Raw genomic sequence first — 19,493 nt, 5'->3', positions numbered from 1 at the left:
GCTCTCTGTCCTGATTTGATGTGTACTGCAGACCTGGAGTGATGCCAGGGCTGGGAAGCGAGGACTATGGGTCTTGATTTCGCACCATGAAGAAAGTTCACCACAAGCAGCAGACCTCACTGCTGGCGAAGATCTATCGCTATGTCATCTCAAAACCAGGCAAACATGCTTACATTCCCAAATCTGTGAGGGCATCAGGGTCTTCAACACCATATCTTTAGATCATTTGGCTGCCAGAGGAAACTAAAATTGCATGAGCAAAGAAAACAGCACACGAGGCAGGGGGTCATTATTTTTCATCGTTTTTGGAAGTCTTTATTTTTTTAGTTGCTCCTCCCACAGTAACGCACTGAAAGGCATAACAGTTTATATTGTACAAAGCATTGGAAGAAAGTACCTTAACTTGCCAATTATTTCCAAATGAGATTACAAACAAAAAAGAAAAAAAAATCTGGTTTATCAATAAAGGACAAAATAACTGAATAATGTCTGTTATTTACTTCTCTCTTTTTAACATAAGGTCAGGAACACTTCATTTTACAAATAGGATTAACATGAACATAACATCATCGCACAAGCTTGCAGACGACCAGCATAAAATATGGGGTACAGTTCTTAATCAGAAGAATCATGCTTTCATGAAAGAAATTATAATCATTTATACAATTGAATTGATTTCAGTATTACAAAAACTAAGTTGCATCTATTTGTATTTAGTTCATTAAAAAGGAAAACAAAACAACAACACAACAAAAAGGAAGGAATGTTAAGAAAAGCCAAACACTTATTGGGCACTCCCACACACAGGTCATGTCACCTTGGTCCTTGAAATTCCAAAAGGGGTGTGCCTCTGACATCATAAAATAGTGGCTGACAGGAACAGTGCTCTTTAAATCAACAAACAATAGTTTGCCAACAAATAAATACATGATACACGCAACACACAAAAAATTTAAACATTAAAAACAGTGACATGATTGTCTAAAATTAAGATGTTATTACAAAGATTTGGCAAACGTTGTATTAGTGGTACAGAGGTACAGGTGATGAACAGGTTACATCACTGACTTGACCTCTCTGAGCATGAGCATCCATAGTTTACAATATACACATACCCTTTTTCCCTAATTTTAAACAAAGTACTTAAGAAGGCAAAAGATAAAGGGGGGTGTGACAAAAACTCCTGCTATTATTTCCTATAATCATTGTGCATTTCTTCTGACTACTTCCAACTTCAAAGGGTTAAATTACATAAAAGAAAAAAAATAAATCTGGTAATTAAAAGCAACTGTTCCCAATCCCATCAGGTGATTTCGTAAAAAGCAGAACTTGATTTCTATGGAGTGTTCATTTGTATCATCAATGCTGCCATCTCAACTGCCCCTCTCATCCACCCATGCCCTAGGACAGGAGAATGGAAGGTGCCTTCCCCAGTGAGGTTTTCATTCATCTCCAATCATTTTAGATTAATTGATCCTCCAGAAGTCAGCAGCTGCCTTGCTGTGCAAAACAAAATATCGAGAATAAATAGCTTCCTTTTTTCCCTCTCTTTTTCTTTAATCATTCAGTTTAAGGTCACCAGACTTTAAATGAGTGACCCTTTAGGTTGATAAGGCATTCTGCTCAGCAGTCTTGTGAATAGTTCTATGTGAAAGAGCCATGCTACTGTTGGACTTGGTCCCACGCTGGTCAACCTCGACAATGTCATACATGGCTTATGGACTGGATGGCACTGGATTCTGCTGCAGCCCTTGCCATATTGTGCCACACGTTGGAGGAACTGTGGGAGGTGGGGTGAAGGGAATCCTTGTCGGACAGTGACAACATCATAGCATATGCCTGGGGTGAAAAGGAGAGATTCAGTGAATGTCATTTAAACAAAAACAGCAAATCTAACTCAAAGACTATTAAGAAAACACGAGAGACTGGACAGAAGCACCCTTCGTGAGTATGTTTGATAGAGGGACTGTATTCTTTCTATCAAAATGATATAAGTGTTCACCTTAGCCAGACTACAGAGGAGATGGTCTGACTCTTGAACCTTGTAACCCAGATTCCTGAAAGTGAATGAGAATTCCACGGTCCTTCAACTACACAAAACTAGAGCTTATTCCTGCCCAACTTTGAATCTAGTGTCCTTTCTCAAGTTCCCCTTTCTGTTTGAAATACAGACATCTAACACCCTTGAGAATGAGAGAGCTCAAGTAAATGCCACAAGGGAAAAAAAAAAAAAACAAGTATGAAACCCAACAACATCCTAAGCAACCATTACTCATGAGTCCACTGGGTGGAAGGTGCACAGAGGTTCTCTGTCAGGAGCAACTCTTTCTTCCCTGTGATCATGCCAAGTTCTAAATAACTGTTCAGAGATTCCCTCACCCACTGCCAAGGAAAATATTCAAATGAAGTGTTTGGTCTTGACTTGTGAGTGAACTTTTCACTGTTGATTTGCTATTGTGGGTCTCATCCATTGCTAAACTTGCTTGTCAAAATGCTGTTGAAGTGGAATCATTAAAGTCCTGCCAAAGACATTCCAGTGTCTGTAAACAAAGACAAATGCCTCTGTTGTTCAGCAGAACCTCATCTTGGGGAGTCATGCTGAGACATGTGGCCAGCCTGTGGTTTCTTCCCTCACCATGGCATTTGCTTAGATTACATACAGGCTGATTTTAATTTGCTGGGTCATTGCTCTCGATGCACACACTTGGCTTTCCTATTTGTGTGCATTTGTGTATGTACATGCATGTACACATGCTTGCACATGGGAGCTACATGTACATGGATGTGCATGTGTTTGTGTGGAAACCAAAGGTCAGCATTAGATATTGCTCATCAGGTACAGTACACTTTGTGTTTTGAAATATGGTCTCTCCCTGGTCTGGAACTCACCAGTGAGTACCAGGGACCCTTCTGCCACCATATTTGGCTTTCTTTATATGAGTTCTGGGGTTCAAACTCATGTCCTTATGCTTGCATAGCAAGTGTTTTAGTTACTGAGCCACATTTGATTTTTATGTATGAGAGTTGCCTTCTGGATTTGCACAAAAATCCCAGTGTCTATTCAACTAATATTCCTTAAGCATTCCTCTATACCAGGCACTGTGATAAGTACTGAAGAATTAAGGACAAATAATACAGAGTCCTGGTCCTTTATAGTGACATTACAGAGGTCACACTATCTCTAGAGTTTAAATTTTCATATACAAAGTAGGGACAACCATAAAATATAATAGCGCTTGTCTACAACGGTTGTAGAGTAAACACAGTACTCAGCTTAGTATGCTTCATACAAACTGATACCTATTAGGAAGATAGTTTTGTAGAATGTGGTTTCCCTCAAGGAAATTCCCATGGCAAAATAAAGTCACTATTTTACTGATCAATGATTTTGGATTCAATCATTCTAAAAATTAAAGAGTTGATATACAAATGCTTGAGAATAGCACTATAAATTTCGTATTATAAAAAAAATATGACAAAAAGCATGCGCTCTTCAGAAATCAAATGGCAACTGAAATACAGGGATCACTGCCCAGTTCCTCCACACCAAAGGGACAGCTGCTAAAGCACAGAATGAGGGAACTAATGACAAGTTAATGAATAAGGTGCCTCATGATAAAGTCAGTCTGCACAAGTATTTGATAGAATACCCATGTACACACATAAGTATGCATATTGAAGTAAAAGAGAGGAAGCTTAGAAGCTGGGTGGTGGTGGTGTATGCCTTTAATCCCAGCACTCGGGAGGCAGAGCCAGGTGGATCTCTGCAAGTTCGAGGCCAGACTGGGCTACCTGGGCTACAGAGTGAGTTCCAGGAAAGGCACAAAGCTACGCAGAGAAACCCTGTCTCAAAAAACAAAAATAAAAAGAGAAAGAAAGATAAAGAAAGAAAGGAGGGAAGCTTAGATCTGCTATGGAGTCAGAGAAAAAAAGATAGCTTCTCTGACCTTCTCTTACAATGAGGAAATGGTGTCTGTCAATAACATACATGCTTCTGCCAAGATGGCATTGGCTGTAGAAGCCCACTGTATAGAGGCTGTCTATATCCAATTCAGAAAGAATATTCATTTTTCTATTTCCATACATCATATCATAGACTTTTTATTGAATTACAGGATTACAAACAATTTACTTTATCCTGCTGACATAATGTCCCTAATCAGCAATCATCACATCTTAGTTGAGATTTTACTATATCACTATTAAGACCAGCCCAATACATCTCAAGGAATAGGAAATCATAATGAAATGGATATGCTAATATGGTCCCTTGTTTTGATATGTCTTGCCACCTCCAAAATGTTCTAAGTGAACTAAACAACTCAACCAACATGACAAAAATATAAGTTGTCTTTTTAAAAATGGTCTGAATGAACATTCAGTTGAGTGTAGAAGTCATAAAACAATTACTGGCTCCCTTTATCTTTTAATAAAAACCTGAAGCTCTTTTAACTGGTGTTTGTGAATCCTTTTTTGGAGTAATTTTCTGTTACCATGTGCTGATAGGTTATGAATCGGGAGACAATTCATTCACTCAGTACATACTGACAGGCTTTATTTTCTGTCTGTCACTACGTTGGTGCAGATCTTTGGTAGCTCATTTTATTTCTGGTCTTCACTTTAGCTCTAAGCTCTGGACTTAATTATCTGATGGATAATGAATGAGTCATACACCAGAATTCACTACATATAGTAAAGAAAAATAAATAAATAATTTTAGAACAGAAGTATGTTAACAGAAGTTATAGATATAAGAATGATCAGAGAATAACCTGGAGCTAACAAGAGAACTAAGCTGTGTGTGTGTTCTCTAAACATAAGGGAAAGAACTAAAGGCAAACTCAAGGAACTGCAAGGCATGTCAGGTTTGCCGTGGAAGTTTCGGTGGTGCAGAATGCAGTTTTACATGTTAATGGCTGCATTAGTTAACTTTATCATTGATCACCTACAGAGTCAAACCAGAAACATCATTAACAAAGCAACCAAATCTGCTTGGATTCTAGAATACTACAGAGTGACAATATCTGCTTCTGTTCACCAAAGAATTGTACGCTTGCATGCACAGTGTTCCGTGGTGTGGACTGCAGCAGGGTCAGTACCTGGGATTTGGACTTTCTGTGTAACGGCTGTTTAAGCTCCTCTGGCACATGAGAAGGACTAAAGGAAGACAGCTCAGCATCAGTGTATTGATTCTCTTCCATTTCCCTCATTTTGAGGCTATCTGTGAAGTGCCTTATGTGATCTAGAGCAGAAAGGCCAGATTTATAGTCTTCCTCTTTATACCTAAAATGAACCAATGGAAAAGCACAGAAATTGGGTTTTCTTTTGCAGTTTCTTGTCTCATCAAGTTATTTTCATTTTTATCTTAATAGCTGTCAAACTTCGTAATGTATTGTTGTGTAAAGCAACATGCAAAAATTGCTATTTTAAAAAATATTTACAAATACCATATCTTAATATATTTCTTTAATATTTAATGACTGAACTCAAGCATATATTTGAAGTAAAGTCATTGACATATTAAGCCAACAATATGTGGGAACAGAAGTCAGACATTTGAAAACTTCTTTCAACGTAAAGTCAGTTAGAAAAATATTCAGTCAGTACACCTTATCATCACAAAAATATATTAACTTCACCTTAACTATTAGTTAATTTTTTCCAATTAAAAATCTATCATCTATGAAATTTATGTTAAACATCTGAGTTACAATTATAGTCAATTACTGAATGAATTCAGTCATGATGAAATGTCTATTTTTCTTTAGGCTTCATAAGTAGAATCTAAAAATTAAGCACTTGTGTAATTCTTGTGCATCCTTCCTGCTTTGGGGCCACCAGTGTTCCACAAACACTAATGTATTTACATGCTTGTGTTCCTTACCACCTCACTTTCCTCTCTGTCCAATTGATGCACTGTGTGTGCCTTTTGCAGGTCAAATTGAATGTAAATGATTTGTTATGCACAAATTCCTCATACTCTAACACATTCTTCCAGTAGCCAAGCAGAGCAGGAAGAATTTGCACTGCAGTCTACCAAGCTTAGTACCGCTGCTGCTTGGCTTGCAAAGTTGCGAAGCACTCACCTCACTGGCGATGTCTTACAACTCATCTCCAGGGCACCAGCTTCCTCAAAGTCATCCTCGGGGATTTCTTCATCTAAATTAGTTGTCACCAGCTCCTTTCTGGATTTTCCAGGAATATCGTTGTCTTCATCCTCCTCATCCAACAACACTTCATCTTCTACTTCTTCATCATCCAGTAAATCAGAATTCTGGCTGGTTACCAAAGTCTTGTCATCCTTAAAGTGACTGCCATTCATCCTTTCAAAGACACAAACAGAAAAAGGATCAATTACTGGTTTGATTTTTAGACATGCAGTTAGTTTTCTTATCATTTCCCTAACAATAGTTCAAATATTCAGCACTTACAAAAGAAATTTGTATTGTATGTGCCTCATTGCAATCTTGGGAAAATAATGTGATTTCACAGAGGCGCAAACAAAGACAAAAATAACTGGATGATTATTCAGGCTACAAATGCAGCCTCTGGCAGAACAGGAAAAGCAACCCCAGTCTCTGATTTCTTATCATTCCTGATAAATGATATGGTGTGTGCTATATAAAAGCACATGAATGTTTTTTCTGCATAATGTACATAATTACCATTTAAGTACCCACCATTTAAAGTAATTGATTTCTGGAAAATATATCACTGAGCAATGCAGACAATAGCACACACACACACACACACACACACACACACACACACACACACACAAACTGAATCTGGAAAACCAAAGACAATGTGAACAAAGCTGCCAAGGAGCAATTGATATTTACTGTTCCTAAGTGACAGTTGTGATATTCTGTACTTGGATACAATACTCAAGCTTGGACATTATTGAGAGCCCACTTATCTTGACTCTTTCTAAATGATCCTAAATTGTCTAACAACAAAAGAGTTCTTTGTTTTCCAAGAAAACACAGAGACGGTAAGTCAACTAGGAATTTAAGTAAACTAACATCTTTTAAAACTGACTTAGCAAGCACAGCTAACAATGCAAAACAATCATTTTTTCGACTTTAATGTCCTTTGTAATATTTCTATTTACATTTGAAAGAATTGCAATAGATGATTCAAGTGTAACTTACTATACAAATTCTGCTTAGGGAATTTGAAGGTATGCATGAAGCTGAAGGAGGCTTTCAAAATGACCATCAGCATGAGGGAAACTTGAATGTAAGTTTTGTTTTAAGACTAAAATAGAAATAACTACAACATAACTATAAAAGAGGGAGTTGCCTTTGAAAGATACATAGTCAGAGAGGTTGATCGGGCTCAGAAAGTATGCAAAGATATCAGCTATTGTAGGCACCCATGCATCCTAATCCCTAAGTCATCGATAATCTTTTTTCTTATCATGCTCCTTTATCTAGTTATTATATTAGAAACTCACAGAATCTTCAGTTACTGTTGCAGGCAAGTATACTTCTACATGAAATGAAATGATTTTTCAGTCCATGGAAGACAGAAAGCATACATAACAATTCCTACATAAAAATATGTAGAACTTAATGTTTAGATTTCTGAGAATTAAAGCAATACATACATGAACCAACCTGGGAGATGATGGAAGCAAAGTACAAATGCATTTGACCAGAAAAAGTAACATCATTATTGAACATTTTATACAACCTCTTAACCTCTTTACCAAAAAGAATGATGAAAACATATTTTTCACAGACATAAACTATTAGTTTTCAGATACACTGCCAACTTGCTAGCTTGAACGGATGAAAATTGTTATTATTTTAAAAAACGAAAAAAAAATGAAAGTAAAAGAACAAAAGAGTCCATGGATGAAAACCAAAAGCAACAAAAGCCAACATGATTAAGAAAATGTATTTATTAATTAGGCTTTCAAATGTGGCAATTTATAGGGATAAATTATTCATCAAAAGTAGCCTGATGGGTGCAGAGCGAGGAAAAGTCAAATGATTCAACTTCCACTTCTGTGTTTAGACATGTTGGAGCCAGATGTTGCAGCCATGCAGCCTCAGGATCACCAGCTCAGAGCAATCAAGTGTGAATGCACTTTTCAGAACCAATGGTGATTTTAGCCTTTCTTGTTTGTATTACACAATCAGGCTTCAAAATGTATATAATGTCTATTATTAGCTCTGTTTTGTACTGCCGAGCAATGAACTCATCTTCCTCTCTCTCTCTCTCTCTCTCTCTCTCTCTCTCTCTCTCTCTCTCTCTCTTTTCTCTCTCTCTCTCTCTCTCTCTCTCTCTCTCTCTCTCTCACACACACACACACACACACACACATACACACACACACACACAAAGAAGCAAGTGGAAGGAACGATACATTCTACCAGGAGATGCTGTAGTTCTTATGACTTCTTAGAGGCTGAAAAGAGTCATTCTTTCTCCTTTCCCTAACTACGTTACACAAAATAAAGAACAAGAGCAGTTGTGTATTTTACTGTTTGGTTAGAACATTTATTATCTGAAGTATACTTCCTCAGAGAATTATCTAAAATGACTAGTCTTGGCTTTTACCAACATAAGAAATGAAGGGCAGTGACACAGTAAAGTAACATAGTCTTCATCAATTAGGTTTATACGATATTTTAAAATATTCTCATATTCTTCAGGATGGCTATGGTCAGAGAAGGGTAGTTCTTCAATACCAAATATTTAGTTATAACTTAGTGGTAAGGAAATTTAACTACAAGGAAAGTTTTGTCAAAATACTATTTCATTAACTTCATGTACAAGGCCAAGCACAGATGAATGAGTGATTATCAGCAGCATTCACTTCTGTGTTGATGTGCTTGACACTGGTGATGATACTAACTCAAGAGCAGCTGAGTCCACTAAAGCCAACATCCCTGCCTGCTTGAAAGTATAAGAGGAGCAATTGGCTCTTAATTGGAAAGTTCTCAAATAAATTCTGTGCAAATATATTGAACTAATAATCAATGTGCAATCCATATACAAATTGATACTGATACAAAAAGAGAGAGAGACAAGATGGAGATGCAGAAGGAAAAGTGCCACGAATTATCTGTTAACACTGTACTGTATATAGTAATAGCCAACAATGACCAGTGATTGATTCAGTTGAATCTTTATGGTGAGTTTCCTGCTGGCTTTTGAAATTTTGATAAAATATTTTATTTAGATGTCAAGATAGGCAGAACTGCCTACTAGTGAAATGGGCTGCAAAACAAATAGGCCAGGTTTCATCTCATCAATTATTTATATGGCTTCTGGCAAGTCATTAACCTTTGATGTCCCCATTCTTTTACTGGTAAAGTTGCAGTCACTTTCATGAGGTCATATGAAAATTAAATTAACTAATACGGAGCTGAAGAGATGGCTAAGCATTTGCTGCCCAAGCAAGAAGACAGGGTCCCCAAAACCTCCATGAATGCTGGGTGGACATGGTGGCCCACCTATAATTCCATCCTCAGAAGACAGAGACAAAGGATACTGGGAGCAAGCTAGCAAAACTAGCAATATCAGTGAACTCTAGGTTTGACTGAGAGACCTTGCCTCAAAGAATAAGGTGGACAAATGATTGGGGAAGGTGCTTGACTTCAACCTCCGGCTTCCACAGCTTGTGCACACATGTGCATGGGTACCACTGCACCTTTAAAAGTACACACATGCACACCACACACACACACACACACACACACACACACACACACACACACGATGAAGAAAAATAGTAATTAACTATTACACATAAAATATTACATAACTATTTGCTGTACATTCAAATAAACACCAGCCACCAGCATCAGCATTAACTAGTCCTGGGCACATGAGATCAGAAGAGTGTGCAAGAGTTACTTTACCTCTCATCCATGTTCCGAGGAGACTGGCTTCCATGGTTGCTATTCCCAATGAAATTCCGGATCTCTGTGAAGTAAGCATCCTCTTTGTCATCCAGGATTGCACCCGTGCTTTCTAGTTCTGAATGAGGTGATGATGTTGCTGTACCTGGGTGGGAGAGAAAGCCTTTATGAGAAGATCACTAGTTATCTGGCAACTTACTTAGAACTTCATTCCTTATGAACTAGAGGAGTACTATGTCTCAGAACTTGCCCTTTTCAATGGGAGTACAAGCAACTCCAACTTAGGGTACATATTCATGAGAGTCCCTTGAGAGCATTCTGGTACACTAAGACCTATCAAAGTTGTCATTTCTCTCAACCTGCTTGTTCTCATCTCTCTGGAGCATGGGATTGTTTTTATTCAAATAAGAAGAGAGGTTAAGAAATTATAGAAATCCTATATACAGATTCTGCCATAACACACTGAACTCCTGGTTGTAATCAGCACATGCCTATTGTTGCTGTATTAATGTATGTGACGAAGTGAAGGATGAAACCACACCTAGCATTTTATACTTTGATTTCTTATAAGGAGTTATGAGTAGACTCAGAAACAACCCAGAGGCTGGTATAGCAGGAAGAGGCCAATAATGAATCTGACTTTTATGGGATGGTCCTCAGCTTCTTTGCAAAATTAAAGTCATGATGCCTGTGTTATAGAACTGCTGTATTGGTTTACATAAATTCACACCATTGGAAATACATAATGTATGGCCATGTCTTATGCAAATAGACTTTATGCTGCTTATATATTCCCACGATGTATCTGTAATTTTATTATTATTATTATTTGTTATTATTCATTATTACCATTCTTATAATAAAAACCAGGGGTTAGCACTTTGTCTCACATTAAAGAAATCATCTGGTTAAAAACCAAACATTCAACTTTGACAAGTATTTTTTTTTCCAATATTAGGAATCAAACTAAGAACCCAGCACATGCCAAGTACCCATTCTACCATTGAGCCATATGCCTGGACTAGTCACATTTTCTAACTTTCTATTTTCTCTGAAACAATATTGAATACATAATATAGAATATTTGGCACATAGAATATTTTTCTATGGTGTCCTCATTGGACTAGTCTAAAATCCAACACTTAAAAGCAAGGATTGAATCTTTGGGTGTGAGGAAGAGGAATAGTATACATTGTTACCATTCAAGATCATACACAATGTTGCTTACAACCTAAAAGGATGAACAAAGTAATCTATTCAAGAAAAATGATTTGGCTGTCAAATGTTTCTTTTTCCTTCTCTGAAGCCCTCTTTCTTGAACTCAGTACATACCCACCATCCTCTAATTGCACAGGTTGTGTCTGTCCAGAGACACCAGCAGACAAATTCCAGCTCCTGGCTGGTTGTCTAACTGTTAAAATCAAAGGAAAGGTCTAGAATCTTCTGTTAAGTACATGTTGACAAGTTTGCTATCACAGAAGGCTAGGGACTCAGGTGGGGTTGCCAGTTACTTAATTTTAGAGGACAATTTGGAACAAAACCAGAAGATCTGTGCATTCTTTGCATGTTGCTCTGATCATATTCATTTCCGATTCCTAGTCTTATATAAAAGTTACCCCAGAGACCATGATTTCTAGGTTAATACTCAAGGATTTTGCCACACTTAGAATACATATCCTGTGAATAGATGGAAAGAGAATTCTTTGCAATTTAGGAAATTCTGACTCATATCTGTGCAGTCTGGGTCATGGCTGTCTTTGCTTGAGATTGCTTGTTGAGATAAATCCAGCTGGATAGAAATATAACCTAAACAAGACCATGGACTCTCACATTCTCATTCATCAGTGATTGCCTCATTCACATGGTTCAAAAACTCAAGGGAAATGTGGTATGAATGTCGAGAGTGCTATCAGATCTTAGTGTTGAAATGGGATGGAAGACGAAAGAGCATAATTATATTCCACAATGCAAAATGTAAGTCATCTTTTCCCCATAACACCACGGGGGACCCACCAGACATGTTTCCATTCTCATGTTTCTTCAGGTGTCTGTCAAGATTGGTTTGTTGACCAAAACATCTGTCACATAAGTGACACTTGAACGGTTTCTCCTTGTTGTGGATGTTGCGGACATGTCGCTGCAGGTTGGAGGAAATGCTGAATGATCTATCACAGTATTTGCATCTGGGAAGTAAATACAGACACAGCATTGCAAACACATTAGAAGATATTTCACAAGGCTTGTGGACATGAAAGCTAAAATAACACTTCACATTTGAAAAATACTATCCATGTAGGAATACTACAATTCCAGTAGACTTGTTTTGTTTTGTTTCATTTGGAGTTGTTTCATTGCTCTTTGGTTTATTTGGATACTGAGTTTCAATGTTTTAAATAAATCTCACTAAACTAAGTAATTACAAAGTGATAGCATTGCCTCATGTTGTGTTTAACACAACACAATTAAATACTTACTAAGTGATTATTAAAAGTCTAACCAATTTCTTAGCACATTTACCTCTCCTGATGGTAACTATAAAGAAAATTCCATTGGTTTTCCAAAGTGATGCAAAATAACCCATATTTTTTTTAAATGAATCAATGTGAAAAATGTGTTTGGTGCCAAAGACAGTTTTTCTTAACCTTCAGTGATTAGGAATCCCAGAGCCTCCCTTAATATTTGAGCTCTTACAAAAGCAAGTGATGGTACCACTAAGTCCTCCTAGATGAAAGCAAAGGTCTTCACTAACCACCTGCTCTCAACTTTCCCCAATTTTCCATTTTGATGTCTATTAAAAAGTCAGCCACAACTCTGAACAAGGTCAGTTTCCTTGGAAATGGTTCATTCGGGGTTAGGTAACTGTTTCTGCATTCAATATGATTAAAAATCTTAAGTTGTTTTAAAATTTTCCTTTGTCCATAAAATGAAAATATAAAACATGGAGACCCTGGCTACCCCAGGTCTTTCCTGTGAGAATGGAAGTGGTTTTGTAATTAATGGGGTTACTTCAAATCACTTGAAGGGAGACTCTGTCATGCATTTGTGTGTGTGTGTCTGTGTCTGTGTTACATTAAAGAAAAAATCTGACTTTTCTGAATGGCTTCTAAGTAAAAGTATTCAAATTCAAGGTCAGAAAATCCTTTAGTTGTACTTCCTTGTGTGATGGGTCCTTCCCTGTATCTCAATGCAGACTTTAGCTCAAGAACTGCACATTTGAAGTCAGCCCATTTATCACACCCCAAGTATTCAGCCCTTCCTGCTTCCCTCTTGATGTCAGAAATCCAGTCAGGTTATTGGGAAAGAAATCTGTTGAAGTAGTTACTTTGGCATAGTGTCAATATGTCAGCTCAAGAGTCCATGGGGTGGGGGAGACAACTTCTGCATCAGGACGTCCTCTGACATTCCCAGGTTATAATAGTAATAAAAATGGAGTGAGCATTCACTATGATGGGAGTTGTTCAATTTTGTTGTCATCATATGAAAATACTTATGGATATGGAATAGTGGCCTTTCCTGCAATACTTTATCTCAAAGGCACAGTGCAGTGAGGAATCTGGTGTGTTTAGCACAACCATGTTGTACCAAGTAAAGCAAGCCTAGGAGCCTTACAGAGAAAATGCACACTCTAATCAAAGGTCTGATATTCTGCTCATGACACAGTCTACATGGATCACAATGGAGAAAGAGAATTGGATGTGCCCCATTTTTCTGTCTGTGTGAAAAAGTCTTTTCCAAATATACTCAGCATCATGCTCTCTGATCTGAATAAAGTTGACCAATAAGGAAGGATATGTCTACCCATGATCAACTTGCATTTCTATTCTATTTTCTGCTAACATCTTGAATAGAAAGGCAAACACTCTAAGTTTTAAAGTAAATTTATTCTATTCCCATACATTAGTTGGTATTTAAATGACAGCTCAAATGAAGCGTTTGTTTCAAGAGTTCTCAGGATGCGTACATAACCTAATGTGAGCCTTCATGACATATAAGATATGTGAGCTAAAAAAAAAATAAAAAAAAGCTTTGTAATCTGATAGGAGATAAAAGCTCCAAAATGAAAAGTCCAGCCTGGGTACCAAATTTCATAGAAAGCAGTTAGCATCTAAAGATCTGATTTCATATTTTTCTCCATTTATAAAATAGAAAATCTGGACAAATCATTCAAGATTTCCAGCTATGCAAATACTAGTTTGTGTATTTTTAAACACATGGATAACAACAATATGGAAGAAGCAGAATAAAACTATTTCATTCAGCACAGAATTAAAGGAGCGTGATGTCCTAGCTGCTGTGGGATGTTCTGTATGTTAAGTGTGTTGCTCTGATTGGTTAATAAATAAAACACTGATTGGCCAGTAGCCAGGCAGGAAGTATAGGTGGGATAAAGAGAGAGGAGAATTCTAGAAAGTTCTGAGTCAGAGAGACGTTGCCAGACGCTGCCATAAAAAGCGAGATGTAAGGTAGCAGTAAGCCACGAGCCACGTGGCAACTTATAGACTAATAGATATGGGTTAATTTAAGATATAAGAACTAGATAACAAGAAGCCTGCTGCGGCCATACAGTTTGTAAGCAATATAAGTCTCTGTGTGTTTACTCGGTTGGGTCTGAGTGGCTGTGGGACTGGCGGGTGAGAGAGATTTGTCCTGACCGTGGGACAGACAAGACTGGAGAAAACTCCAGCTACACCCAGCTGCAGACTATGACAACATTCAGCCATAAAAAACTGTGAATATGGAAACCTTTCCATTCAAGCAAAATTCCTGGGTGATGGAATATTCTCTAAAGGAGAGTTTCCCTAAAGTTTTCCATTGTTCTATCTCTTAAAGATCTGCTGTATAAAGTTCATCCTGTCACATACCAAGTGAAGTGACATTTACTAATAGGAACCAAGGGACTTAAGAAAAATGCTAATTTTTCTGAGTTTCTCCTAAAACTTCTATTATTTTTGAGTGAGCATATAGTCTTCCCATTTTTTTCTTTTTAAGATTTACATTTTTTTCATTATATATAGCATGGGTGGGTAGATATGTGCATCTGAGTTAAAATGGCTGTGGAGTCCAGATTACCCCTGAAATGAAATTACAGCAAGCTTGCTGAGCCATATCCACTTAGTTCATTATCATGTTTATAAACAGTAACTTTGAAATAAGGCAATTCATTTATTGTAATAAAAATAATAGTGTTCAATCCAAAATAATTATAGCATACACTCCAAAATAATTATAGTATACACTTCAAAGGAAAAACAAATTATAATGCTGCTTAAGAGAAATTCTATTCATTCTTGGAGAAATTCTAACTTGGATTATAATACTGAGGGCAAATATCACACTTTAAATAATGAGTTGCATTTTAAAGTAGCCATATTACTAATTTCATTGTGTTGTAAGCAAAGGTATTGAAGTCACATATGGTCTGTGTATCATTTGGTTAATTTTAGCATTTGATAGACTAAGAAGCTTTTGATAGAATTTGCCCTTTTCCTAGAATACTCTATCTGTTGAGTCTCTAAGTCTATACTTTTTTCTACTACTTCTAAGGTTTAAGATGTTTGTTTCTTAAGCCTCCTGTTGGGATCTGTGGATGATGATTTAATTATACTACGGAAGCAGATATATTTGGATGGTTACCTCCTAGCAACGACTGTGAGGCTTGGATGAGAGGAACTTCAGTGTTACGATTTTGGTCAATTAAAATGATACTGGTTATTGAGAAGAGAGAACCAAAATAAAAAACATTTCTAAGGTTGCTAACATCTTCTAAACATATACACGACTAGAAATTACACTAGATCTCTTAGGTTAAAAACTAAGAAATCTCATTTGATAAAGAAAAGACATTCCTAATTTTGGTTCTAGCAGATACACATTTCTACTTGGACTCAAAATTTAGTTTACATTCAAATATGCACCAAACTAGTTCTTATTACACTGTGATATAATAAACATTGGCTATGACAATATATTTCAAGATATTTAGAGAAACCATTGTCAAACCTGTAAGGTTGTTCTCCTGTGTGGGTTCTCAAGTGCCGTGTTAGGTTTGCAGACCTTGGAAAAATCTTGCCACAGTATCTTTGAGGAAAAGATATTTACAAGAGAGTCAGCACAGTTGCCTTTTCCACCACAGCAGACAGCGGCCACATGCATATTCTTCACTTCATTAATCCTGCATGCAACTCACGTCTCTATCATTTATGATTTGCAGCAAAGCCGTCCTAAAGTTATAAATAACTCTACAAATAAAGGCTGCATTAGGAGGCCTGTTGAATTTGCTCACTCATAAGTGAGTAGTTTATGAAAATAGGCATTAGCCCGGATGACCCCCATAAACCTACTTTATTGACTCCATATCTTTGTACCCACAAAACTGGAGCAGAAAGAAGACAAAAAATGAAAAGAATTTGTAATTCTGGGATGATGGATAGATATTTCAACTGGAAAGAAAGGAACAGTATGTCCAAAGAATAGAGAAATTGATGTGCTTGAAACAGATAGCACAAATATTTGAAAATAATTGAGAAATCAAGTACAATTTATTAGGGAAAACAATAGACACATCAAAGGAGCTTGCTCTTTCCTTGATGAGTACTAAGACATTTATAACGAGTGTCCCCACTTAGAGACCTTATTTGTCCTTTGGAATAGCTTTATTCAAAATTAGGGCCATGACAATTAACAAATATATGATTGAAGGCAGCGGTAGTCTGTAGTTCAATGAAAATAATTAACTGTGGAAGAAAATACATAACTATCAAAGTGAGACAAGCAGGTGGTATCAGGATTGTTTCCATATATCCCAACCAAATGGTCTGTGTTAAAATTCATTTTTAATGATAATTCTTTAAACCACTATTTTTATATATCACTAAATAAGAGCACTTTAAAGTACCTAGAATCGATCATGGCTGCTATTATAAAGAATAATTTGTAAAACAAACAACAGGCTGTTTTGAAACAAAGGGGCAATTTTGGATGAGTCAGCTGTGATCAGCTTCGCATACCTGCAGGTGTAGCGCTCTTTTCCTTTCCGCAGCAGGTTCTCGGGCAGGGTGTTGGGAGGCGCTCTAAAGCTGAACATAGAGGGCACAGACTGGAGGAGCTCACTGGCCTCAGGCTTCAGGGCGCTGAAGCTCTCTAGCTTTTCCGCCATGTTCTCAATAGCTGACATCTGAAAGGCACAAATGCAATGAGGCTTGATATCTTTGCTTCTGCAACCATCTCTTGCTAACCAAGAACACAATTTCCAGAAAGATTCAAATCTTCTGCATGCAATAGGTTCTGAAGGAGGCTGTAGAGGTTCAGCGCTAACCAATGAGAAACTGACGGATATCAGAGACAAATCTAGCTGGACTGCTTCCACAGGACCCTGGTTAGGCCACATCCTAGTGATATGACTGAGCTGTAGAATACCCCAAAGAGACAATAAAACCAAATAGATTTTATCTAATTGGCAGCACTGAATTAAGGATATCAAAGAGAAATTGAAAATTTTAGGGAACAGTCCTACCTACCATGCCAGAGTAATTAAGAATAAAAGAGCCGTGGTGTCACATGAGAAGAATGGACAGCAAGAAAGAACATCAAGTCTTCAAAGGGCACAGTTTAAGCAAAATGCATGTAATCCAAAGAGAAACGGATCAAGGTGTAAGAATTGACTAAGATAATGTTAGATTAATATCAGGATAATCCAAAATTTTAAGTGGGATCAAAACAAGGAATTTTGATGGAAAGTTCATTTGTTCCAAGCAGATTTAGCTTAAAAGAGTTTATGATATCTTAAGATAATTTTACACAGAATAGATATTATCATACAAGGGAAAGAGTCCCTCTCATTCTTCCAGACACATTCCCTTACCTGCCTCAAACAATCTCACAGATTTTGCTTATCATCTACCCACTGGCATACCTTCAGGACTCACTTTTAGAGAATGGTGTTTTCTTTTCAGTTTAGTTTGATTTTTATTGTTTATGGTTACATAGATTCTCCTTTTCCTTCAACTTTCCCAAAATGTTGTTTCTTGGGTGCTCATGTTTTATTTGGAAAATCTAACTACAAAAATTTAAACAGACAACTAACTCTTGGGTCATCTTGTTAAATTAATTCATTTGGTTCTCAGAGTGCTATATGGCCATGGAAACAGCAATTAAAAGTACTTCAATAGCTGGGCGGTGGTGGCACAGGCCTTTAATCCCAGCACTCGGGAGGCAGAGCCAGGCAGATCTCTGTGAGTTCAAGGCCAGCCTGGTCTGCAGAGCGAGATCCAGGACAAACACCAAAGCTACACAGAGAAATCCTGTCTCAGAAAAACCAAAAGAAGTACTTCATATGCATCCCACATATGTCTCAAAGAGGTGCAGTAGCAGACACAGGATCTAGAGAGCAACTGCAGATTCAAGCATCTGGCTAATCAAAAGCCTTTTTTTTCTGATGAGACATTGAGACAGAGACAGATATGTATTTTCCAAGATCAAGTTAAAAGGCAAAGCTAACATGTCTAGCTCCAAAGGAAAAGTAACAATGTGTGCACTTTCTGGATGCATAGCTAGACAGAATACCATGAATGTCATAACCTAAAGCCAAATCTCAAACATTATTTTCTTTTCACAAACGGTATATTGTATGTTTGATTCTTCAAATGACTATTCATGTTCTCGTTAGCGCTCTCTCCCTTTCTTCTTTATCCTGGAACCTGCCCTTTCATTTCATGCCTCGACTCCTAACGCTGGCTACAAATTGCAACGTACAGGGTACCACTGCCAATTTGCCAAATGTCTTTCATCAAACACAGCACATAAAAAAAAAAAAAACTCAGAGGAAAGTCAAGATACATTTACTTGTCAGGCGACAAATGTGAACGCATTGGGAGGCAGTAAGGGCTCTAAGCTCAAGGGTTTGATTCATAATCACTCAGCTGCTAAAACATTCTCCACAGATGCAAGTGGACAGCACATTTGTCACTATGAAGGATTTTGACACATACTGATCACAGGGCACAGATATGGAATGATGACGCTGCTCAGAGAGGTTGGAGGAAAGTCTGCCCCTGATGAACACAGTCATTACCCTGTTCCAGCCAGTGTTAGCATGTTGATTTTATTTATTAAAAATCAATTCAGGAATAGTTTATGATGCTATTTTATCTGCATTTATTCCTTCTAATTGTTCCTTGCAGAAAATCATTTTGATAATCTATCTACCACAGAATAAATTACTGACTGAAAAATAACCTCTGGTTTACAATCTGATTAGTGATAACGAGCAAGGTAAGGGTCGCAATGTTCTCATGCATTTAGAGAGTAGAGAAATAGGTGAATGGCTGGTGGTTATAAATATTTTATTTATGTACAATTAATATTTGGGTAATGTCTCATTATCAAGTAACTTTAAATAATCTGAGTGTTCGTCTTGCTCACACTCCAATTCCTGCAGCAATGCATCTGGAAGAAAAACACATTTCCTCTTTTATGGAAAGCAGCCTACTCATGACTGTTATTAGTCTGAGCTTTTATGTCTAGCACACAAAAACTACAAGTCATTTGAGCTATTCAGGAGCAATTGGCTGTTGAGAAATGTGTCTTGCTTTAGGAACTGCTAATTGCTAGATCCCT

The 19,493-nt window shown here is 37.3% G+C and overlaps 1 protein-coding gene across 12 annotated transcripts in view; it reads right to left on the bottom strand.

Moving 5' to 3' along the window:
• Positions 1 to 285: 285 nt before the first annotated feature.
• The window catches only part of Mecom (MDS1 and EVI1 complex locus), a 558,637-nt gene continuing 539,429 nt past the window's right edge, over positions 286 to 19,493 (bottom strand). For 11 of the 12 annotated variants that reach the window (XM_028872624.2, XM_028872626.2, XM_028872625.2 and 8 more), the window contains 7 exons: positions 16,886 to 17,052; positions 15,879 to 15,956; positions 11,892 to 12,061; positions 9,879 to 10,023; positions 6,087 to 6,323; positions 5,100 to 5,283; positions 286 to 1,839 (listed from right to left, as the gene is read on the bottom strand). In XM_028872624.2, the coding sequence (XP_028728457.1) occupies positions 1,705 to 1,839; positions 5,100 to 5,283; positions 6,087 to 6,323; positions 9,879 to 10,023; positions 11,892 to 12,061; positions 15,879 to 15,956; positions 16,886 to 17,052 (1,116 nt within the window). In that variant the 3' untranslated portion in view covers positions 286 to 1,704. The remainder of the gene's footprint in view (positions 1,840 to 5,099; positions 5,284 to 6,086; positions 6,324 to 9,878; positions 10,024 to 11,891; positions 12,062 to 15,878; positions 15,957 to 16,885; positions 17,053 to 19,493) is intronic. The other variant, XM_028872628.2, reaches the window with a different exon arrangement.

Source organism: Peromyscus leucopus, chromosome 6 (genome assembly GCF_004664715.2).
Source record: "Peromyscus leucopus breed LL Stock chromosome 6, UCI_PerLeu_2.1, whole genome shotgun sequence".
NCBI lineage: Eukaryota > Metazoa > Chordata > Mammalia > Rodentia > Cricetidae > Peromyscus > Peromyscus leucopus.
This window is presented reverse-complemented; position numbering and strand designations above follow the sequence as displayed.